The following is a 25,769-nucleotide window of genomic DNA, read 5'->3' as shown; positions in this document are numbered from 1 at the left end:
AGTAAGAAGAGGAATACCTTGCACTTTTCCTTACCTCTCGAAGGGATTATGATATGCACTCTCTAAAAGGTAATAAGTGTTACCTGATTAATTAAGATGGCTTGCATTATTTACAATGCTATTCTTAGCTTCATTTTTGGTAATGTCACATTGAGTCTCAATAGTTAAAAACTGTAAACCGAATTCATATGCTTAAAGAATGCTAACTTGTGAACAAAATATTGTCCTGAGAGAGAAAGTACAGGAGACAGAGTCTAGGCAGGTAGCAAAAACTGGGAAACCTCTATGAAGCTCTACAGAACCAGCTTAATTTTTCTATGGTCAAGTTCTCAGTGTGAGAGTAGGTGAGGCTAGCAGTTGTCACTAGCAAATGGACATGCATTAATTTGTACATGACAGATATTTTGGATTGTTAGTGGCGACAATACACCTTTATTTGAAAATGCCAACCCTTTATTGTTCAGTCCTCTTGGAGCATTTAAGAAACATAATCATTCAGACATCCACAAAATAAATTAGCAGTTCTGTTTTCTGTGAAGTAGAAAATATTAGAGATATCTTTAAATATTTGGTATTTTAAAGACATCTCTTAATACTGCTTCTACTTTCTTAACATAAACAAGAAATTTCACTTCATACATTCTCTGAAGCCTCATAAGTATGTTTCCACCCTCTTTCTCATGACTCTCTTAGTAAAAGGAGAACAATTTTTTTCATTGTGTTCTTTGCCGTATGGTGAATGAATGCTATGGTAGCTTCATATGTAAACTGTGGGATGTGCTTGTCATACCCAGTAGACTCATTGGCAGAACCCATACCCTTGCCTAGGTTTTTTCTATTCTTTTCCTTGCTTCCCTGAGGAGCTTTTTCCATTTATGGTTTACTTGCCTTCTCTGTGGTGAACAAAGGACTTAGAATGCTGTTACAGATTAGTAAGGATTCACATCAACTCTGAGAATGCCAGCAGTTAGTTACTTGCTTTCATTGCTTAACAATACAAAGGAAGGTAAATTTAATAGAAGTTTGATCCAGGACTTTCTTCTTTTGCACAGCATCTTCAAAGGGAGAGATAAAACTACCATGTGACTATAACTGCTGTCAAGGAAAAATTTTGTTTTCTTACAAAGAAATATCTTTTTTTAATCAAATCTTATCGTACCAACCTCATATCTTTTCTCAGAAAAGAACAGATGGGAAAGGATAAGAAAGAAAGGATAAACATTTGAAGGAGTAAGATTTGCCTATTGTCACAAAAATTTTTGCTTTATAGCTAGAAAGAATAGACTTCTTTAGTCATAGTAAAATTGAGGTAGGAACACTTTTGTCTGAGAGAGCCATTCCCCCAGTGAAAGACCATGGTAAATGTCCTTTGACATTGTCATTATACACACAGACTTTCAGTGATCATATCATAGTGCTTTTTCTTCATATAAAAATAGCAACCATAACATACTGGTCTATTGAATCCAAGATATCCTGACCTAAATTAGTAATGTTCTTAGTGAACAGGGAAAGGTTGACAAGTTTCAGTGATCGTATAAAGGCAAAGACATTTAAAGTAGCTAATTCAGTATTATTTAAACTTCAGCTTGAATGGCTTGCTGTCAGATATTGTGTCATGCACTTGTGACAGTAGAAAAGAAAAATCTACAGACTTTTTTTTCTGTATACTCCACAGCTAACACTTAAATAGAAAAAAATGTCTGAGTTAGAACAACTGTCTGATAATTTTTTATCTATTTATAAATTTAGCAGTAGTCAAAACAAATATAAATAACAACAACTACATTAAAAAGTAGGTAAAAATGCACTGCAACTTTCAAAAATTAATTTCAGCTTACCAAGTAACATAAAAAGTGGGTCTTTAACAATTTCTGGAGCATTACACTTCCAAAAATATCTTTAGTTCAGTGTTGGATTTGAGCCTGCAGCATTCTACATGTTACATTCAGAACATAGCGCTGATTCATCCTAATTTTAAAATTGGATTCAAATGGCATATGTTGTCTTAGGCAATGTTCTTCAAGGGAAGTAGTTAATGCATGCTCAACCTACATTGAGTATTCTGTGTGCCACAGCCTGTAACATCCTATTACTCCTAGAAAATAAAGTATTTGTTTATTAGAGAAATTCCCTGGAAACCTGACTGTCACGAGCAAGGTGACTTCTCAGTATGCCATAAAAACAGTGCCATGAAAGGCAGAAGAAATAATTATAGAAGAAAACAGTGGATGCTTGGAGGGTGGGTGCATTCGGACAATATTATGCTGGAGGCCAGTGTGCATCTGTGGATGATGTGCACTCTGTACTGTGTAGTTGCTTCTAAATGTACATTGTGATCAGTACATTGAAAAGACAACACAACCAGAATTATTCAATAATCACCATAAATGTCCTCAGCCTGAGAAAAGCTCACATCCCAGTACAAACAGTGGCCTTTCTGTTGATTTCAGAGCTTTTTATGTGGTCTTAAACTATTGGAGGACACATAATGCATTACATTTTTCATGTCTCTTTTGTTAAGGCATCCAGAGTTTCCTAAAGCTAAAAGGAAGAAAAAAATCCAGCTTTTTAAAATACAAAAAATTTTTGAGTATGTATCTTTGAAAGCATTTAATCCAATTATAAATAACCATGAGAAGTGTTCGTATTTTGAAGATAGAAAATATGCAAAAGTCAACATATTACTGTGTCTCTGTAATGCAGCTTAAATGTGAAAAAGTTTATAAATCATTATCTCATAATCAAGTGAGAAAATTAAGTATGTTTGAATGCTGCAAAGGATTATTCCATTAGTGGGTACTCCTCAAACTTAAGATGTTGGCAAATGATTACCACTAACAAGGACAGTGTCTACAGGCACAACAGCCCGAGTGTTCCCCACTAAGTATTTCTTCATGTTGTCAAGCTTAATAAATCTGTGTTATTGCCACAGCATGGAAGGTTCAGCAACAGGTTTGTACCTCATCGACATGTGAACCTCAGTACTTGGCTGAGCCTGTCAATGCAGTCTCTGCCTAGACACACAAGAGGAAGTTCCCGTGACAATTATACGTCGTCTTTCCTAACCAATTTCAAGCAATTTGTTCACTTTGTGGACTAAATTGCCCTCAGATATATCCTTACCACTACTCATTGTTAGATTTTCTATTTCAGTTGCTACATATTTGGACAAGGTGTATGAGAACACGTTGTGTCTCAGGCAGGTAGAGGAGCACCTTTAGGAAGGCTTAAACTACCTGCATTCTTGGTCATCCGAGGATCTACATGGCTGTGTAATATGTCTGTATAGGGGCATCTTTTTCATCCTCTGACAAATTTTGTTCTGTTGATGGGGAGATGGTTGTGGAAGCAGACAACCTCTTCTAGATTTAAGTTTTTGGTCTTTTTGTGTTAGACAGACAAGAAGAAAGTAGTGATCCAAAGCTCTGAAGTTAAAACTAGACAGACCTGTGAGATTCAACAAGACAGGAAAACCTTTCAAAGTGAAGGTGAGGATCTGGGTGATAGGAAGATTGTTTACCAAGTCCATCTGACTGGCCTGACTTTCATTTGAATGCAGTTTGATTGGGAGATTTCCTAATCTCTAATCCTAACTGAATTTCAGGTTCCTTTTTATGTCTACACAGCCTAAGTGCCAAGACCTTGGTTAGGAATACTGACTCAGTATTAGTAAAGAAACAGAGTTTAAGCCTGGGCATGTTCAGTGTGAATGCCAGCCAGTTAGAGACATCTTTGGAAGTGTACAAGAAGGTTTAGCAACCATGTAAACATTGCTGAATTCGTATGTTTTAATTAATCACTAGATTGAGGTTGTGGTAAACATCTGACAGTGTGCAATCCACTATAGTATGAAGCAGAGTGGATTACTGCAAGCCACTTCTGAATGCTAAAACAAACCTGTTTTACAACTGAAAATCATTTATGTAATCAATTTTCTTTTCCATTGCAACAGATGAGGAATATGTGTATGGTAACTTGCATTGTGGAGAATAGCATAAAAATGCATAGAAGAAGGAGCCACGGTAGTGAATACAGTAGAAAAACATTTCCTGGTGTTTCCTGTTTCTGTTACTATTGTCACAGATCTTTAAGGAGTATTTTGACAAAGAAACCAGCTAAAATCGAGAAATGAAGACTGAGTTTGCAGAACTATGAATTAAAAATTGAATGTAGGCTTCAAAAGCCAAAAAGCAACTACCAGTATGCAGATGTTTGCATTTCACAATATCCTTTGAGTGCTGTCATGACTTAACTGCAGTAAGGAGGGAGGGCATATATAAAATCTATGTCTTGTCATGTAATGCCAAAAGCACTTTCAGTAGTTTTGAGGAAGCACAATGTGTAACTAAATTACTTTAGGCTGCAAGCTGGTTTATATTATATTTATTTATATTACTTCCTAAAATAATGGGTTGAAGTCCTTAAAGTAAACCATAATGTATGGGAACATGCTCTTAGACCAGTAAAAAGATGTAGGATTTCATGTTCAAGGATGAGGCTGTCTTTGTTTAACTCATCTTTGTAACTGTCTTGTGTAACAGAGCCTGGACCTCATAGTGCAACAATAAATAATAATAAAAGTTGGATTAGGTTTGTCACATAAGTGCCCTCTTCAAAGATACATTGAGGCATGCTGGAATTACTACATTGAATTATACAGTTAGTTAAAAATAGGAGATCAAGCCAAAGAGAACAAACATTGTCTCATTCACAGCAGTGGTCTACCTACCTTCCTTCAACTGTGCTTCAGAGACTGGAGAGAAAAAAAAAAACAAGAATTCATTTTGCCGCTCATGTATCATGGGGAAAAACTCAAAAAACCCCCACCCTTTGTGGCCAATTAAAATGGTCAACTAGAAGTTTTAAGTTAGAATCTGGATTGTAGTAATTTCTAGGAGAGAAATCAGACACTGCCTGAAGTCCTAGCAATTTTGTCTTTTTTACACATAAAAGTGTAAGGAGATACAATGCAGAGAATGAGATACAATGGCCGGAGTTTCCCAGCTCCATTGCTGCTTGCTTCTAGTTTGAGATAAACTCACTCCATGGCTGATTACATCTCAGCTGAGCACTTTGGACGTTGTGTAGGACTATTCTATGCTGCTAAATCTTTCTGGCAGGCCCAAGAGGTGGGAAGGGCTTTGTTCAAATACTGCACCCAGGTCCATGCACCACATAGATCAAAACCACCTGGATATACTAGGTAGTATGTCATGTATACATATCCATGTATATGCCAGAAGAAGAAAAGGCAGCAAGATTTTACTGATGGGATGTTCACTAACTGAGGAATTTATGCTTGGAGTTAGAAGATGTTGCTAAGCAGACGTGAGTTTAATCTTCAGGGAGGTAAGTTCTGAATCCCGAACACTGATTTTTCTACAAGGTAGAGTTGTCCTGAACAGGACACTTCCCTTAGACTTGGCAGAACTTGATTCAGGTTTCTTCTTCCTAAAGACCTTGAGACAGCCTTAGATATATCACTCACAGTGTATCCATCAGTATCAGTGTAGCAAAGAAAGAAAAGAGTTTTTACTGTTTTGTTAAGCAACAGCACAGATCACTGAAAAAATAATTTACTCAATTTTTTTTCTCAAATAGTTTGAAGTAGGAGATTTGATGGGAATTGAGGAACATACATTCCTTGCCTAAACAATTAGTTGAGCACACAGCAGCTTCAGTCACAGATTACATTGTACTTTACTAAATTTAAGCACAAGGTTATTATTTGTATTCTTAAGCTAAGGTAGAAATACATTGTTGAACTGAAGGAAAACAAGATGAAATCATGCTCTCAGGAAATTCACAGGGATTTTAACATTTACTTCAGTGTACCACAACTCTACAAAAGGTGTAGGAAATGCAACAGGTAATTGAGGAACGAGGCAACCCAAATGAACTCTGAGACAATCATCTGCACCAAAATCTTTATTTAAGATAATTAAACTCCAGCAAAAGTTCGTGAAGGATATGTATTTGAAAAAGTTAGTAGATAAAACACTAAGTGAAAGGAGTGTGCCAATAAAATGTCTTTGTCTTCCGCAGTAAAGGAAATGAATGATAGTAGCACAAAAGTTACAATAGAAGACACCATCCATCAAGAGAGCTCTTAAAAAATACATTGTAGGGAACAATTGTGCAGTGGCAGGGGGATGAATTAGATGACAAAAAGAAAATTCATTTGAAATATCTGAAATGAGTTTTTGTTCTTATTTGCTACAATTGGAACAGAGGAGACTGCATACATTAATATGAGAAAGACACTGGCATCGCACAAGCAGAGTCGATGCAGATGTACTGTAGCTAGTGACTATATTTCAAAGGTCACAGAATGATCATTAAGGATGAGTAAGACTTACTAAAAAAAGTATACAGATGTAACGTATATGAACAAGGAAGGCAAACCTCTCTGTATTTCCTGGTTACAGCAGTTAAATATGTAGGTTTTACATATACTTGAGAGGAGGAGATGTTTAACCCACTATCTGTGAACACTGTGGGATCTTCCATAAGCAGCACCCCCAGTGATATTTGATCTTAGAAAGCAAAATTGAAGATGGACTAGAGAATGCTGGAGAGACAAGAAGTTCAACTCTCTAACTTGGGGTGACACTTCACTCTAAAAGTGACTTCAACAGAACTGTAAGTGACCCCAGCCCTGGCAGTGCCTTTATTGATGAAGCAACGTCTTCCAGCACCCAAGCAGAGAGAGCAGAGCTAGGTGCTGATAACAGGGTCCACCAATAGTTCCAGGCTAGGCAAAGTGGTGGTTCAGGTTCAAAGTCCATCCCGGGAGTCCAGTCAGGAGCAGGAGCAGAGACAGAGCTGGAGGAAAGGCTACAACCTAGGGCCATCAGAGACAGGGCTGGGAACTGGCTCTCCTGCAGCACTGCTCCGGCAGGGACTGATGGCCTCGGGCTGAGCTGAAATGAGAATCCTGGTCCATGGGCAGGGTGTGAGGATGGGGTCTGCCCTAGGTCTGGGCAGGTCCAGTGAGGCTCTTTGGTGCCTTCAAGGCTCTTGACACCAGATTTTTAGCAAATTCTGAGGATGGTGGTGACAACTTGTAGATGTCTACAGTGCAAACACCTACAGCTGAGCTAGCCTGAGCTGATCACTGTCATCAAAAGAGAAACAAGCAGAATTCTTCTCACCCTAAAGCAGACTTCTAACAAAAGTAAGAAGCAGATCAGTATAGGCTGGTAACTAGCTTACATAAAGACCTCCACATTGCAGTGATCCAAAATTAGGTGAGGTGACCAGATTGTCAGATTGCATACTAAGTGTCAGCATAGCGATGACAAATAAATCCTACTCAATACCTTCAATTTAAAATTAGAAATGCCTTGCCACCTTTTTCACAATGTAAAAAAAAAAATTATTATTTTGATAAGTGTCAGGAATGACACTATGGGAGTCTTTTGAAGTTGACTGGGAATTTTAGGACCATGTCATTTAATTAGTGTCACTTTTCTTTGAAATCAGCAGAAGTTCAAATAAGGGCCTGTCTACAAATATGCAATAAATAAGATAGCCAGGTTAGACTGTGTAGTAAAATATAAAGAGTGAATTCATTTTGTAGTACAGAGCGGCATTTTATCCATGCATCAATGTCATGAAAGAACTGACAAGAATGGTCAGAAAAGAAAAACATGGATGAGATGCAGATCCTGATTTGAGTTACACTGGCATAAAGATCTTTAAAATCTAATTAAGAAAGTGCCACTTGCTTAGCTTGTTCAATTTTCTTTTTAACACAAGACTTAAACAGTCATTTACCTTGTCTGTTAGCTATCAGCTCTATGAGAATCTTTTTATTCTTTCTTACAGGTGTTGGTGGTGGTTGGGGCAGCTCTTAATGTGGAGGTATAGGTGTCCTTCCCCAAAATCACTTTATAAACTTCCTTAAGTCTCATTAAACCTCATTCCTTGTCACTAGCCTTTGTCTTAATAGCAACACACAGCAGCAAAGTAATCTATCAGAGAAATTGTACAGAAACTTGTAACAGTAAGGAACAAGTATCCATACACAGACATATCTTTTACTGATATTTACACATTTGCATGTTATAGTCTACAGCAAAGTTTTTTCTTGCGATTTCCTCAACAGTAGAAGGCAAGTGCTGCAGACCACTTTTCTGGTTTTGCAGAAAAACACTGCGGGAAAAACACTGAAGTGTCAGCGTAATGTGGATTTATGTCTGTTCTCCACTGGTTCAGCTACACAATCCCATCAAAGACTTAAATAGCATCAAGTATCTAATTCACAATATGTAGGTCACAGGAGAAAATTCACTTTTCCTTCAGTAATAACTCATGAGTCTTCAGGCTACTTACAGCACTTTTTTGTTGGACAAAGAGCAGCCCCTTTCTCCTCTCTGAACTGTGTCCTTTTATTCAGTTCTCATCCTTTTCCCATCTGTTTATTCCCTTTTCCCTCCCCACTTCTGAGCTTCTAGTCTCACTGATAGTGAATCTCCTTTTGGTTCTCTTAATTGATCAAACACTTGTGTGAGTCTTTCCCTTCTGCAACTGCAGAAGCTGTAATAAACTCTGACCCTCATGAGGGTTTTCCTGTCACTTGCCTTCTCGTTTTTTAGTCTCACAAGTTCCTTTACTTCCATTGTTCTCTCTAGAGAAGTCTCTTACCTTACAAGTGGGGTTTGATTGGGTTTTTTGGGGGGAGGGGAGTTTAAGATCTTTTTGGCTTCTTTCTTTGCTCCTGGTTTTCATCTTTGATAATATCAAGAAGACATACCTTTTTGCACTGCATGAAACATCTGAGTCACTTGTTACTGTTTCTTGCTGAAGTCCATTACAATCTTTTCATCTACTTGATTATTGGAAGATATTTTGTTTCCCCTGCTTCCTAACTTGCTTTATGAGCATCACCTTCACTCTTTGTTTGCCCTCATGGGTTTTTTTTTCCTCTCTCTCTACCTGATCTTGCCCATTTCATGGAGGTATCACAATCAAGAAAAGCCTCCAAAAATCCCAAGTTGTCTCCAAAATCCCTCGTTTGTGTTCAGTGTTTCAATCGCAACAGCTGGAGGAAGCAGAACAAGCATCAAGTGTCATTTACCTAAACCATCTCATTGAGCATTTAAATTTGCTATCTTGATCCTCAGAGCAGCTGCAGCTGAATTTGGGTGACACAGTATGGGCATATTATTTGTTAAGTGTGAAATAATATAACTGCCAAAGGCGAGAAGCGCATTTTTTAGCTTGAACAGCCCCCACAAGACTGTTTATATCAAGCTCAAGAAAATTGACCTCATCAACTGATAGACATTTCTGCTAACAATACCTAGGTAGCAAAGTGTTTCCCCTGACAAATACTGTTAGTGTGTTCTTGCCTCTGCTCTGCTCTGTGACAGTGGCAACCGAGTTATTGTTAGGCTCAGGCAGAGCTATTTATACCCTGGGACTTGCAGTGCTCCATGCCCTACCAGTGGTCCCCTACGTTGGGAGAGAGAGAAATAAAGGGAAGGAAAAAAAATAAAATTAAATCCTGTCCTTTTAAAAAAATATTTACCCTATTCCTAATCATAGGAAGAACATAAACCCAACTTCCTAGTTCAGTTGTTTAACTTGAAGTGGAATAGAGACCTTCTCTTCTTTTTCTTTCTGTTTTTTGTCTTATTTGTACTTCCCTTTCTCCTGATTTAGATTGCAAACTAAGAGGCAGGAATGGCTGCAGCATGGAAGGCACAAGCCAAACCTCCTGTACACCAATCCAATGAATCATTCCTTATTAAAAAGAAACAGAAAAACAACCAACCAACCAAAGAGGCTCCCCCCCGCAATGTGATTATTTGGATTACTTCATGCATGACTGAACAGTTTACTAGCCAAAATTATTTTGTATTAATTGACAGACCTGAAATAATCTTTGATCATAACGATGCTGACCTCTCCATATAAGTCCTATATAAGAACAGTTAAAATGTATTAATCTCATCTATAGCCGCAGGAGACCCTTCTCTGTTCTTGTTTTTAGTAGAAAGGAGATTTTAGCAAGTTATAGCACTTCAAAAGGGTAAAGCCTGTTTTTTTACTGTGTCACACACATGCATTCCTTAAGCTGGAAATTAGGAGGAGAGAGTCAAGGTTCTTTCCCTTTTCCATCACTTACTGTCATCTGGAGAATAGCTGAAGATCTCTGCATCCATCTTGCATGCCACCAAGACAAGAAAATATTCCCATTGCTTTTCTAAAACCCTTCTCTTCAAACTCAAGTATTCATGCTGACTGGAGAACTGTGAAATGAAGTTTGGTTTTTGCATAGAGGTCCAAAATGGCAGACTGCTGGATTTCTCTGAAATACCTTAACCTTGAGCAGGTCCATGTGAAAACAGAAAATAGACTTCTAAAAATTTTCTTAGGAATAAATTTTATAAAAGTCCCTGCTGATCATCTTTAAAAGAACATCCTGTGATACGTCCTTTTGGTGTTTAGGTTTAATTCAGGATTTTGAGGGATTTTTGCATTGTTTGAACATATACTCATTAATCACATTATTCTGCATCGCAGACCTTCAGTAAACTTCTGCTTTCCATTTCCTTAAATGTATTGGTTCCAAATGATAGGCTCATAAGAACCCTAATGAAATAAGTTTAAACTTTTCTATGCACCTCAAAACTCAACTTCCATCCTAAATGCTGGATGTTAGCATACCTCCAAGCTATCAGATAATATCCTTTTTGTAGTTCTAATTGGCTTAATACCTGCACAATTTTTCCAACTTTTCTTTCTAATAAAAACAAAGGATGCAAAGTCCTATTTACTTGCAGCTATTCACCCCAAAATTTAACACCATTTGTAATGTTTTGCTAGTTTCGGATTCTGCCAAAAAGACATGCATTTTCTAACAGTGGGACAAAAACTATTGTCATATACTTCAGATACTAAACTACACATACTATAATCTTTACAATAAACACAAAATTAAGTCATTCAGAAATTTTTTTTTATATTTAGGACTGGCTGATACTGAGATATTTGCACCATATCACTTAGAAATGGTTGCTTTCTTTAACTCAGTTTTTTTACTCTGACAAAAGGAATCCCTTTGCTATGTTGTCATTTATGGTTAACTGATTCAATATTCAAAATAAAACAAAAGAGGTTTTTTCAGATTTCCTAAGTATCCTAGTAGCTTTTTAAAAGACAAAAAAAAAAAAAAAAATTAACTATCTGAAACACCCGCAAGGAAGCATAACTCATCTTTGTCCTCAACTTTTTAAAATAAAATAAATTAATATTCAGTATTCTTTGGCAGTGCATGGAACTCCAGGCTACCACATTTACAAAATTTCTACTTTTCACTTTTAAAGTAACTTTGCATAGTTATTTCTTTGTTTTTAGATGCACTTCTTGCTATTTAAAGGTTAAACATGCTATCAGTTTTCAGATTAATGATTTGGAATAGTTCATTAGCATTCAGTGTGTCAAGGGTTTTTTTGACATCCAAAATTTGAAAAATGTCTGGAGAAAATAATTTATAAACAAATTCTTGGGGGTGGTTTTGGTTGGTTCAAACTTGTCTGAAAATATTTGCAGAAGTTGCTTAGGACTTCTTTTGCATCTTTGTCTCGTACGTTTGCTCAGTATCAGGAAAATTGCTATCTGAATCTTGCAGATCTGTTCGTTTCACTCAGAATGATTGCATCCACTTTATGTAAGAGAGTAATGATTGTCCTCAATTTCTTTTCCATTAATAAAATGTGTTTCTGAAGGACAGAAAGAACAAAAGACAAAACACAATTCTGAATAGGTTTCTTTCTGCTTTTTGCCATCTTTGGCAAAGTGGCTATGCTTTGCTACATTCTTAAGTGTGTTGCTCTCGCTTCTTAACTGTCTCTCTTACTGACTCCAGTGGAAAACCAGTACAGGCAAATCAATACGATTTCTCTCACAAGCAATAAAATAAAGCTTTTCTGTTTTCAAGGACTTTTGAATATAGGTTGGAAATTACAAGTAATTTTTTTTGTGCCAACATTATCTTCTGTCTTCAGCATGCCATCGACTGCTGCTTGGATGAACTGAAAATTACATGGACCATTCAGCAAGTAAATAGATTCTTCAAACAAATCTTTAGCAAGTGTCTGGATTATGTGCATCAGATTACTAAGGATGGAATTTTTTTCCAGGGCAACATATATTCTTCCATTACTGTTAAGTAAGATTTCCAAATATGAGGCATAACATTGCATTATAGCACTTCCTCTTTTAGCAGCATAGTTTCTATACCCACAGATCTTCCCACTTGGGACTTTCTTCAACAAGAAAAGAAAACACTGTAAATGATCAGTCAATTCTTTTTGAAGATGATGATGAAGAATTCAGGAAAATAATTCTTTGTCAGCTGCTACCGTTCAGCAGATAATCTTCACTTTTGAACAGAATTCAGTGGAAGCTTCTTGTACCACAGCACTTACTCTAGATAATGAGGTCAGTCATGAGATTTCTGTCTTGACTTCAGCAGCCTAAGCATGGTTTCACTGTGTCTTGTATTTTTACTCCAGCAGTTGTTCAGTATGATTATTAGATATCCACCAATGCGCAATCCTTTCTGTTTTAGAGGATACTTAACACTGCAGTTTCTATCCTTAAGATTTTAAAATCACTGCTACTACTGGGGTTTTTTTTATGGTTTTACTTCAAATACTGCATGTTCTGCACAGTTCTTTATGCAAGCCTCTTCTAGCAACAACAGATTCTCATAAACTAACATTATGTCTTCGAATATCACTCAGTTACTCTCCACCTACACTGGGACATAATGTGCTGTCTTTTGACTGATATAACAATATAACGTTGTAAGATACCCAGGCACTTAAAACAAGTATCTAAAAAACCCACAAATTTTCACTGAAAGAACAATGGAGTTACACATTTTTGAACTCAAGTAGCAGATTTTTATTATCTCTTTGAGGAATTCACATTGTTATAAAAACAATATGTGTATTTTCTTTATAGTAACCAAATAGTATTCTCTATGTGCTATATATAGTTCTACAACAATTTAGCAGCCGAAACCTTTTCTGAATTGTTAAATTATTGAAGAGCTGAATGTATACACATATGTGATATCTGCTTCATATAAGGTTAGCAGAGAACCTAACAATTCTAAATGATTCTAAAGATATAGGAAGAGGGAAGAAAGGATTCAATCTAATAACAAGAGTTATCTGAAGAATGTCATTTTCCAGTGAGTTGCAGCTTTCATCTGCTACTCTGTACAAACATTGAAGAGCTTGAGTTAGAGTGTGGGAGCTCAACCGGCTACAGAGCACACTTGAGATAAAGGAAAATTCTGTGGGCAATTTGTATTGGTACACGACGCCCAAAGGCATCTGAAGTCAAGGAGAGCCAGCTCCCCAATTTACAGTGAAGAACAGACTTGTTTAACTTGTTCTTCTACAGAAAGAAGAAACGAAATAACATGATCAAAGGAGATGACAGTAGCAGCAAACCTATAAAGCTAGTCATAGATTAAATTCAGTAAAAGTGAGGTCCAAGCAATAACACACCAATAGCTTCTATTCACTTCAAGAACTGCTTATCAGAAAACACCATTTAGCCATGACTGTTTAAGAACAGTGCTATTTTAACAGAAATGACATCCCTATCCAGTGTGTCACTTCATCTTGGAAATATTCATGTATCTTACTGAGATACTTTTACGTAATCTCATGGCTACTACCAGTCTGTTGGAGCTACAGTTGTCTGTATGAGAGGAGAAAGAGATGGGTGAAGGATAATAAAAGAGGAGTCTGTTAGGGAGATCGAACTCTGAGCAGTTGTTCATAGCAGATTTGCTCAAACTAATTGCAACTTATTTTATTTTGAGACTATTTATATGTGCAACTTCTGTAGGTTTTGTTTTTCTTAACATGAGAAGGAAAGACATATTCTGAGAGCTGAATAGGTGAAATTGTTGGACAATTCAGAGAGCTGGAGAATTGCAGGAAAAATGGACGCTAAATAAAGTAGCTGTGAAGCCTTGGGACAGGATCTTCAAGGGTTCTGCAGGCTTAGAGCTTGCCTGCTGTTTTAGAAGAGACCTGATATACTTGACTGTGGGGGAGCCCCGACAATTTTACTACTGACTTCACTGAGGAAGAGACATATAGTTATCTTTTTATATAAAGAGAGTTTACTATCCAGATGCTTTGCAGAACAAAGGTATTGTTAATTACTGAGAGATTAATTTGATCCTTGTAGTTAACCCTCTGACAAAATGAGATTTTATATCAGCTGAGAGAGTCTGGGAGAGAGCTCTCTCTTTTTAATATCGAGCCTTATACAGTTCATCAGCTTTACAGATTAGAAGTCTGACAGCCCTTTATGTCTCCTAGTATATTACACCGGCTGCTCCACAGCCAGACACTGACAGATATGCTTTAGTTTTTATAATGCTTAGGAAATCAGTGGTTAAAGTCTGCACTGCTGTTCCTCCAGCACCACATGAAGTTCCAGATCCTCGCCGAAGCATCACTGCAGTGCAACAGATGAACATTGCACAGTAACAGACTTTGCTCTCCCAGACCTCAGTGGTTTGTGCAGTATGATCATGACATTATATAGCTGTGTAGCTGATAAACTAGCATCAGCTCTTCAAAACACTAGCGATGTGATTCAGACATGATGTGATGTCACACATGCCCTGTCCCCAACCCCACACATGATTTTGCAACAGGCCGTATGCTCTGTATATAGCCAAACCTGAAGAATTCTTTGTTCTGTAGGGAAAAAAAAAAATCACGGTACCACTTCCTTATTTCTCTCTTTTCCCCATGTCTTACCTACATGAGCTGCTTGTACTGACTTGCATTAATTCAGCATCCCCAACCTTATATTGCTATCTGTAAGCCCTTGAACTGGCCTGGTGTTACAGTGCCAAACACCAAAAAAAGTTGGCTGAAAATTTCTTTTCAATGATGTCATTTGGCACAAGAGTACCATCAAAGATAGATGTGTGGTAAGACAGCCTGACCACAAAGTTCTCATGTGCATGGCCTTACTGGAATTTCTTTTAGTTGACATTTTAATAGCTATATATATTTTTTTCTGCTCTTCTTCTATCAAGGTGTTATAGTGCCCTGAATCAAATTGTCAGGTGGGGCAAATGTTGCATGGTCTACAAAGGCACACAGTGCACTGATTAATAAAGCCCTTTGGCTTTTTCTGTTCTTCATTGACCATCTTGCCAATTAAACACTTTTAAAGAGCCTGAAGGAATGCTTAGTGTAGAATTACATACCTTCCCAGAATGTAAATTGTAAATCTCAGTAAATGAGAGGCATATTTCTGCTCTGGGAAATGTTCCATGCATAAGTTCAAAGAAATTTAAGGGGGACTGTTAGATTTTGTTTGTTTATTTTACTTCTGAGAAAACAGCAAAGAATTCAAATATCAAACCAACCTTTCAAAATGTTATTGGGAAGGTGTATGAAGGAATGCTGTGGTGCCTTGCCTTGCCTTCCCTTTTCCCCAGGAAGACTGTGCCATTGCTGCTGTCACAGCCAGAGCCTTTAAAGCCTGCCACGTCCTATTGTCTGTGCCAGCAAGTCACTCTCAGCCTTTAAAGCTCCTTCCCCTTTGCTGACTTCCAAGCAGCATTCAGAGGGTTCTCCTAGTCTAATGTGTATAATAGCCATCACCCCTCCGACCCTGATTTAAGTGCAGACTAAGCGAACTGGAAGTCTCCAGGCTCTGTCATTGAATTGGATCCTAAAGGTAAAATCTCTTATAATGTGAAAAATGCTGTGGGATAGAAGAAGCTGTAAAGAACCTTAAGGTCACCCACTGTCCTTTAAATTCATGCTATAGACTAGAACTACAGCCTGTGACTCTTTAGTCTGCTGAAACATTTCTTTCTTTAAACCTGTTTTTATCTCTAAAATTGAGTGTGATGTAGTTACAGCATGGCATGTACCAGTTCATCGCTGCCCTTCCCACATTTTCTGGTGCTTTCCATTCTGTTGAACTGATGAATTGGTTAATGAATATTAACCACTGTGGTGCACAGAAATCTGTGACAATCTGTTACTAGATTAACAAGTTTTCTGTGAACTTAACAAAATTCAACAAAATACCAAAAAGAGTTTTTCCCCCAGTATTTAAAAAAAATGAGGTGATACAAAAAATGTTTTTCACGATAGTATGCTGAGGAATTTAAATTACTGATGAATATGTATTTCTGATGTCTGTATACACTCAAGTGGGTAGGTAGTCTGAGATCATAGACCTCAGCTCTTTAGTACCCTACTTTTATTAAGAATAAAGTACAGATTTTTGTCTCTAATTAATTATTCTCTGGTCCCTTTATGGAGAACTGTATGCTTCCCTGCGGGAGGACAGTGTGCTTCCATGGAAGTGCCTATCTGTTCCTGACTTCCCTGTCTCTTCCGTGATATTTGAGGAAAAAAGCAGCCATTTTTTGTTTATTCCTTTCTTGTTAAGTATTTTCAGATTCTCCAGTGTGCCTTCTGTTCAAGAGTGCTTCTTGCAGGAACAGATACCTGCTTATTCTTAATCCAGGAAACAATTAGTATTTTCAAACAGTGAAAATACTGACTGAAGTTACACTAGTGCAGAAAGTTCAGTTTCTGTACACAGCAAATTAAGCTGAGAGAGAATGACTAACCTATAAATGAAGACCTTTGGCTCCTATTTTACAAAGCAGAATGTCACCTAAAAATTGCACTACTGTTACCAGTTATTTATTTTTGGAAAAAACATCTAGAGGCCTAAGAAAGGAATTTAGTATCCATTATACCTTTTCATGTCATCACATTTACTAAAACGTGAAACTGTCTCCAGGTGTTTGCAATGAAAACATGTGGCAGAGGGCAATGGGTTAATACAACAAAAGAAGGAAGAGGGAAAAAGGTAAAAATGAAATTATTTTGATTAGCAAAATGAGAAGCAGACATGGCCCAACAGTGTCTGCATACGGCCAAAGGGCAAAGGTACATTTTAATAAGTCTTGCAGAAGACAGTGCAATGGCTTAGTAAATATTTATGCAAATCTTCTTAGCACTGTTTATGTAAAAATGCGAAGTTCTTTTAAGTCTTCTATGATTTAGTTAATCAGAATTCTTCCAAGGGAATGAAGTGATCATAATTATTTCATAAATATGCATAGCATGAAAATCGTCATGTTTTGCTTATTTTTGTTTTGCTCAATTTTGTTTTACTCTTTCAGTATATTGCGGTTCCTGTACAGAGCGAGGTTGTACCAAAAGACTGATTTCCCTTGGTGTAAATTAGAGTTTCATAAGACTAGGGGACTTTTAATTTGTCTTTTTATCACCAGCTGTTTTGTGTCTGTAAATTGCAGGTGAATCTGTCTGGAAAGTCGTCTTCTTCACTCCAAACTTCAGTCCTGAAGACTCCAATGGTTGCTACGATTCTCATGTTTGCTTCTGCCATGGAGGATTCATCACACAGCATGATCCCCCACTGCTCTTCGATCTTTCCAGAGACCCTGAAGAGAAAGTCCCACTGACTCCAGAAACGGAGAGCCGTTTCTACGAAATCCTCAGGGTCATACACCTAGCAGTAGACAACCACACCAGATCCCTGCACCCTGTCCCTGACCAGCTGTCATGGGACAACCTTCTCTGGAAGCCGTGGCTCCAAGTGTGCTGCTCCTCTCTCTGGCAGTCTTGCTACTGTGACTATGACTCAGAAGGGAGACTGCAAGAGGTGCATTCAGGATAAACAGGCTGTAATTCTCTTTCAGAAACTGGAACAAGAGAGTGTGGGTAGCTGACTTGCACCACTGCGGTACTAGCCTTCGGAAGGTTCATTATGTAGGAGGACCTGTCTTCAAATACATCATTGCAGTAGAAGAGAATTTCAGTCAAGAAAATGTGCCAAGAGAAGGAGGGCAAGACACACCTCTTCTGTCTTTGTAATACAAGAATCAGTATGAAGCACATGTTGCTGTCCTCATTTACAAATGGGTAGGCTGTAGGTATTTTCTAGATGAGATCATTTTCTAGATCTTCAGATTCAGCTTTTTTCTTGCACAGCAAGGAATTTACCTGTAGTTTCTGTCAATTACAGCTACTAAATGCACACTTTCCTGTCCTTTTTGCTAAGTGTTATCCACCATCAGTAGGACATAGCACCGAGAAATTGAAAATAGATAACAGTGGAGAGGTCCACCTGTGACTATAAGTTGGTAGCTCAAAGATAGTTAAAGAGCCCTGCAACAGCATCTCTGTCAACAAGCAACACAGATATGAAATAATAAACAGATTGCCAACAAGCTAACATTGCATGTGCCATAAAACTGTAGAGAACTGTGTAGTGGAAGACCTTGCATCCACATTAAAACAGTGCTCCCTGGCTAGTGTCCTACTGAATGGCAACAGCCTTTGTTTCAAAAGAAAACCGCTTCAAGTGCACCAAGTCATGTGCTTGAGTGTGTACCATAAGTCTCCATATATATATATGCAAGCAAAATTTGTAACCCCCCCCAAAACCCCCAAATCCTTCAATCCCTGTGATATAGGCACGCCTCTACAGTCATAACTCAGTTGCTAAAATGAAAGATTTGGTCCATACTTCATATCTGAGTTCCAGATTCACATGATACTACAGATATATCTTTCACTATCTACCATGCCTGTTCTTCCACCGATGACAGTAGTGTGCATCACAAATAAATAAAATTTGATCTTCCTTTAAATATCTTTGCCATCATTTAAGGTCTCTCATTTTCTGAGAAGAAAATTGGGTTTGAGCTCTTACAGCCAAATATAACTGTCTCTGAGTTCTTAACAAGGCCTTGGGAAATCTACAGTACTTCAGGGCTAATTTCTGTATCCATTTTTATCTGCATCTTATTCAGGCACATTTTCTTTCCATTCTACAAGCAGGCGAACTATTTTCTTTGGCAGATTGTACCAGAGGAGAACATACCAGCAAAATACTAAAATGATTTGATGCCTGATAATAGAAGATGACTTGCTCCTTATCAGAAAACACTAGTTAATTCCAACATTATAATGTATTAAAATCCATTTGGTGCTCAAGTGATCTGTGATGATAGTAATGCAGTAGCTTCAGTCAGCCAACATGGAGGTTGTGACCTGGTTCTTGGGAACTATTGAAGCCTGTCCTGTAAAAATACATTGTGATACATGGTATATTTCTCTGTCTGTAAAACCTAGGCTTTATTTGATTTTTTTCTGCTGCAGTTTCATTCAAAATTTCATTTTCCACAATATCCAGATGCCTGTCCTGGGAAATGTAGTACTCTTTCCTTGAAGTGCTATTTTTGATGTTTCACCTTGTGTTCATGATTGTGTATCTTAAGCATGTGCTCTGCGAGCTCTCTGTAGGTAGCAAAGTCCTGTGTGTGCTGATAAAGTTAGTCTGTTCAGGTATTTCTCTGATAACCACTCAGGACTGTTTATGTTGTACCTGGAAAGCTGTCAGATGGTCATTCATGTGGCATAATTCTCTCTTTGCTTTATTTAATCACTGAGTGTACTACATAAACTTAGGAAGAAAGATGCCTGCAGTTTGAACACAAGCACTCTTCTGCAGTGATAGTGGCTGCCTCTCGACCTCACGGCAGGATCCATACATCCCAAATTTTTGGTCCTCACCATGTGGCCCAAGAACCCCTGGGAGCTGCGGCCAGGCTGCTGGCTGCTTCGGCGCTGAGCATCACAGCATGGGGGGATGCTCTCTTCAGCTCCCATATCTCTGCTGCAGCTTACACAAACCTTTTCAAGCAAATATTCCTGCTGAAGCATATGGGAGAAAATATGTTGTGTGTTAGGTATACGGCAGTAACTCAGACAAGGTGTTTGGTGTCACTAGATCTGTTTTGTTCCCATGGTTGCTGGGCTGTGACCTTAACAGGGATCTCAATTTATATGCTCAAGGACTTCCACACATACTTCTTTTCATCAGGAAGATGCTATGTTGCTACCATTCCTTTTCTTTCTGCAGGTGCAAGAATTGTTTGTTCTGTTAGGCGCAACAGCTGTTCTGTGCTGCCTGACTGAGGTATCAAAAATGGTAATTTTTCTACTGCTCTGATTTCTTCTTGCCTGAATATGGCCTTTATATCATGCCCTCCTTGGCTTTTGGTGCCATCTCTCTAATCTCCTTTCTTAAAACATTCACACCCCTCAAATACTTTTCCACCTATTTATTTGCCACTCTGTCCTACCGTTTGCTTGTCATATTGATCACGATGGCTATTTTGCCCTCATCAATCATAAAATGAAAAGTGGTCTTTGTGAAAAGATTTGACTTCCAGGGCTCCTTGACTCTGCTAATTTCCTACTTATTCAACGTCTAGCAAGGATTAACTTTGCATTACAAAATCTAAGAAATTAAAACACACCCAAGGCACCCTGAATAATAAAAGTTATTTCTTGTTTGTAGCAAAAGCTTCATATTTTCCAAAAATATAGTTTATTACATCATTTAATATTTTGACTTAAGCAGTAAAATCTGAAATCCATTTTTACAATTGTTCCTTCAAGAAAGATTCTATTAAGAATAGGGCAGTATTTTTCATACTCTATGTTAATGCCATTTCATTTAATGCCTAAAATAAACCTTCCCTGTACTGCAAATGTATTACACCTTTCAGTACTGTACCTTCTGTTCTGGAGATGGCATGTCAGATCATGGTAATTAAAGTAGTCTTGTTTATCTGCAAAATAAAATGAGAAGCACAATATACCATTTTTGTAATAGCACTGCCTGATCTAACAAGGAAAAGTTTTGTTTTTCACAACAGGTTATTAATGGGATATACGTGATTCACAATTTATTAACACGGAATGCTCAAGGAGAATGTGCTGCTGTGGTACTTCGAGACTGACTTTCAATCTATCATTTACCAAGCATCGGTGCTGTAACTTGATGCCTGGTTGTAGAATATGTCAGTTTAAACTGGGAGTTAAGCTTCAGAGGGAAGCATATTCCTCTGCAGTATTATTTAACAGTTCACATCCTAGTTTGTCACAGAGTCCCTGTATGGCCCAGAGCAAGTCATTTAACTCTGTTTCTCATTCCTCTGCGTGCAAAGAAGGATAACAGTACTTCTCTCACTGCTGGGAGTACTGAAAGAACAAAAAATGCTGAAAGTGGTAAGCTGGTAACGGTGCACTTTTTAGTCAATAAGGCACCTTCTCTACAGAAGGTACAGTTTAAGAGCTGGAAAACTAGGATGTAGGAGATCCACCTGTACTAGGAGGTATAACATACCCTTAACTTCAGGTTTGCTGATCGGTTCTGTGATTACTGTTTAGCACATGTGGGATTGGGGCCTGGAGGAGAGAGAACAGATGGCTAAAAAGATGTACACTGGGGATTCAGAGAAAGGTATTAGTTACATTTTTCTAATTATATTTATTCTTTCTTTTAGCGGACATAGGAGACTACATGGAATTATTTAAATAATATTTCCCCCTCGGGGACTGGATGTCACAGGTTCCTGGCTCTTAAAAATAGATATCCTGACTTGCCTCAAATTACTGTGTCAGAAAAAGAAAAAAAAAAGGCAAAAAGAAAATATGAGCCTTTAGAGAGAGGTGTCAGCTCAGTGAAATCGAACTGGAAGTTTGCAGAGAACTAAGTGAATATGGTCCGTATCCTTCACAGCTCAGTGAGAATCATCACTTGCCAGCAATAGTTTATTTCACATTGCAGTAATGTGAGATCTGGGTGTTCAGATTTGTGGACAATGTAGAAAATTACACATAAGATGTCACCTGATATAGGAACAAATGGAAAAAGAAAAAGAGGGTAAACATAGCTACAAAAATCTTACATTCTAATAGACTACATATATTAAAACGTAGGGGGTTTTGACTTACATTAGGACATGATAGTTCTGTGAGTAAGGCAGAACTTGCATCTACTCTGTCGTTTCTCTTTCCTCTGGCATTGCCTGTGCAGCATCTCAAATACGCTCTGAGGAGCTCACTTTCAAGAGGAGTCCACCCTGCCCGAGTACACTACAAGCAGAGCGGCCAGCCGTGTGGGCAGGAGCAAAGGCTGGCGTAGGAAACCTCTTCACTGGGACCCACCAGGGAGCAAAAGGTTTCCGGGGGTTAACTTCAACCCGAAGACTGAGGCCCATGGATTGCTGGTTCCTCTGGGTCTGTCAGGGACTGCAGGTGACCAGGAGGAGTGAGGTCGCCTCTGCGGCCAGTTGGACTGCGGTGTATTCTGGAGCACTATCCTTGCAGACCACACCAAGTTGGGAGGCAGGGTCGATCTGCTCGAGGGTAGGGAGGCTCTATAGAGGGATCTGGACAGGCTGGATCGATGGGCTGAGACAAATCGTATGAGGTTCAACACAGCCAAGTGCCGGGTCCTGCACTTGGGTCACAACAACCCCACGCAGCGCTACAGGCTTGGGGAAGAGGGGCTGGAAAGCTGCCCGGCAGAGAAAGACCTGGGGGTGCTGGTCGACAGCCGGCTGAATATGAGCCGGCAGTGTGCCCAGGTGGCCAAGAAGGCCAACGGCATCCTGGCCTGTATCAGAAATAGTGTGGCCAGCAGGAGCACGGAGGTGATCGTACCCTGTACTGGGCACTGGTGAGGCCGCACCTTGAGTCCTGTGTTCAGTTTTGGGCCCCTCACTGCAGGAAAGACACAGAGGTGCTGGAGCGTGTCCAGAGAAGGGCAACCAAGCTGGTGAGGGGCCTGGAGCACAAGTCTTATGAGGAGCAGCTGAGGGGACTGGGGCTGTTTGGTCTGGAGAAGAGGAGGCTGAGGGGAGACCTGATCGCTCTCTGCAACTACCTGAAAGGGGGTTGTAGTGAGGTGGTGTTGGTCTCTTCTGTCAAGTAACTAGGGATAGGACGAGAGGAAATGGCCTCAGGTTGCACCAGGGGAGGTTTAGATTGGATATTAGAAAAAATTTCTTTATTGAACAGGTTGTCAGGCATTGGAACAGGCTGCCCAGGGAAGTGGTGGTGCCACCATCCCTGGAGGTGCTCAAAAAACACGTGGCACTTCAGGACATGGTGTAGTGGGCATGGTGGTGTTGGGTTGATGGTTGGACTTGATGATCTTAGACATCTTTTCCAAACTTAATGATTCTATTCTATTCTAGTCTATGTCCCTGCTCATTGCAGGTGGGTTGGATTAGATGATCTTTGGAGGTCCTTTCCAACACAAACTATTCTGATTCTATGATTCAGTGTCAGACTGTCAGGTGGAAATTTGCTGGGGGCCCACAGGATGCAGGACCCCTTGGCTCTGAGCGAACACACCAAGCAGGCTGCTCCTGAATCATCATTCAGGAGGTGACCGATCTTGATTTGAAGCTTTGGGTCTAAAACAGCAAGTTATGCATTTTATTCCCTGGAAGACCAGAAGACCTGAGCCAGGCTCTAGGGACTCCCAATTTTACAGGCTGCTAAAACTGAAATTAATTCAGGGAGTCCTGGAAACACCCTGATAGATCATATGGCTTTTCCAAAACATTTTTATGTTCTTGGTAGCTTTTATTTACGTCAAGAGCAATAAGAATCTGCCTAAAACTTCACCTGTACAGCAAACAAAGGATGTTGCAAATCGTTCTTAAGACTACCCACGATAGCTTTAACTTGCTAGTTCAGTACTGAGTGCAGTGAGCCTGTGCCAACAAAAGGTTCAGCAACTGCAGGTTTCTTATGCACATGGAAAGATGCTCAATTCCAGACTCCCACTGAATCTTGCACTATGCTGGCTAGTAAGATAAAAACTGGCTTGATTATCCTCACATCTCTAATTGTACTGTCAAAGTTATTGCAGACCTTGCAGGATGTGGATTATAGGCTTTGCAATGCTTATATGGCATCTCCCGAATACTTAAAAACATTCCTTCAATATAAATCATGGTAGATTCCCTATGTAGATTAATGTTAGTCTTATCTATAAAAGAATGGTGCCACAGGTATTTTCCTTGAACCCCCCCCCCCCCCGTATTTGAAGAGAACAGATTCAGCATATATGATCAGCTCAGTTGTTACAAAAAAAACTTCCACAGTTATTTGTTCTACAGTTATCAAATAATAAAGCCTTTTTATGCAGATAATATTTTATTGTACCTGATTTATGTGAAAAATACTGTGAAGTAGTTGAAATTATAAGGCAGAGGTCTTCATTGTGATACTTATTTTAAGAGAATTTGATATGAAGTTGCTTTGGGCAGCAATATATATTACAAAAGATTAGACACAAAGCAGCTCAAAAGTCTTGTGGACTGAAGTTTGGCTGCAAGAGAATAACTTTGGTTTAATATGGTCTTAATTTCTCATGAATGAAAAGCCAAGCTATGAAGAAAAAAATGCCCAACTTTAAAAATGGTTTTCCTGTGCTGATAGTGATAAAAAGAATACTAGGATTTGTATCATGTGTGAGAACTTCTTTCATTTTTTCCTTATTTTTATCTTTTATGTTATACCTCCTCCTGCCAAACAGACAAAATATTCAGGTTTAGGAAAATGTGCTGATTGCTTTGTAATTGTCAACCTTACACTGTCGTATGTAATGCATTGGGAAGTAACTGATTAATGCCTCTGTCTGGATAATTGTTTAAGCTCCAGGGAGATTGTTCGAGTAGGAATTTTAGATCCTAACACCTCCCTGTCTGATACACATGAAAAGCACAGTCATGCAGTGACATGTCATCACTCACCAAGCTTTTAAAAAGCATCTATTCTGTGAAAGGAGCTGCTTCATGCCACATCCTTCTCCCCTATGATACTTACTAAAAATAAAGGGAAATCCTCTCTGATACTAAGATTTATGCTACTGACTGACAACCCTCTACGATTATCTTGCAACAAAATTCAGTCACGAGAGGCCATCCCTAGCAGCTAGGTGGCATTCTGCTCTTTCTGGAAATTAATGACAATGATAAAAGTCTTTTGCTAGAGCTCAGGCAGCTGCATTAATGCATACTAAATGAATGCTGCAGACACTTAGTTTTGCCCATCAGTTTTTAAGCCCTCAGTACCAGACTATGTAGAGGGATGCCATCTTCACACTTTAAACCTCTGCTCGGTTTCAGGTATCTCCTGTGTTTCTCCGTTTTGCTCGCCAGATTCATGTTGGGGAATGCAGGTTCACTTTAAAAAGTTAGCTTAGCGGATTTTCCTAAGACTGTTTTATGAAAATGTAAACCCTTTCATTTGCATGAAAGGTTGTTACACCATACGATGAATCAAGGTGATCGTCCATTGAGATCCAGACCCCGGCCTTCACAGATTAAAGCTGGGTCTGGATCTTAATGGACGATCACCTTGATCTAATGGTGCAACAACCTCTTTTCATGCAAAGAAACGGTTTGCATCCATAAAACTGTCTTAGGTAAACCCACAGAAAGGCAGCAATGTTGTAGGAGCCTCTTGAGGAACTGTAACTGATTAAGCCAAAGTTCCTCTTATGTCTTGAAAGCAATGCAAACTGGAGCAGAATTTTCGCTATTCATTGAAATATTGCTACCAGTAAATCTCTGCTGATCAGAGACTCGTAAGGCACCAACCCTCTAACATAAGCTGTGGCTTAAACTTTTATCCAGTGGATTCTCAGGGTACTGAACCTTCAGCTTTCCTGAAAGGAACCTGTATAGTCACACTAGACTGACAAAGCCAAAGGAATACATAGTCAGGTAGAATAAGGAAGCCTTTTAGGGGACACAGAGTATGTTTACAGACTGGGGCCTTGGGCATGCTTTCCGTCTTCTGACACTGGCTACGAGCCCCAGCCACCATCTCATT

The 25,769-nt window shown here is 38.8% G+C and overlaps 1 protein-coding gene across 1 annotated transcript in view; it reads left to right on the top strand.

Annotated features, from left to right (window-relative positions):
- The window catches only part of STS (steroid sulfatase (microsomal), isozyme S), an 84,736-nt gene extending 67,000 nt beyond the window's left edge, over positions 1-17,736 (top strand). The window contains exon 9 of the mRNA XM_010580422.1: positions 17,354-17,736. Coding sequence (XP_010578724.1) covers positions 17,354-17,736 — 383 coding nt within the window. The remainder of the gene's footprint in view (positions 1-17,353) is intronic.
- Positions 17,737-25,769: the final 8,033 nt, after the last annotated feature.

The sequence above is a fragment of the Haliaeetus leucocephalus genome, unplaced genomic scaffold, assembly GCF_000737465.1.
Source record: "Haliaeetus leucocephalus isolate CR32 unplaced genomic scaffold, Haliaeetus_leucocephalus-4.0 Scaffold712, whole genome shotgun sequence".
NCBI lineage: Eukaryota > Metazoa > Chordata > Aves > Accipitriformes > Accipitridae > Haliaeetus > Haliaeetus leucocephalus.
This window is presented reverse-complemented; position numbering and strand designations above follow the sequence as displayed.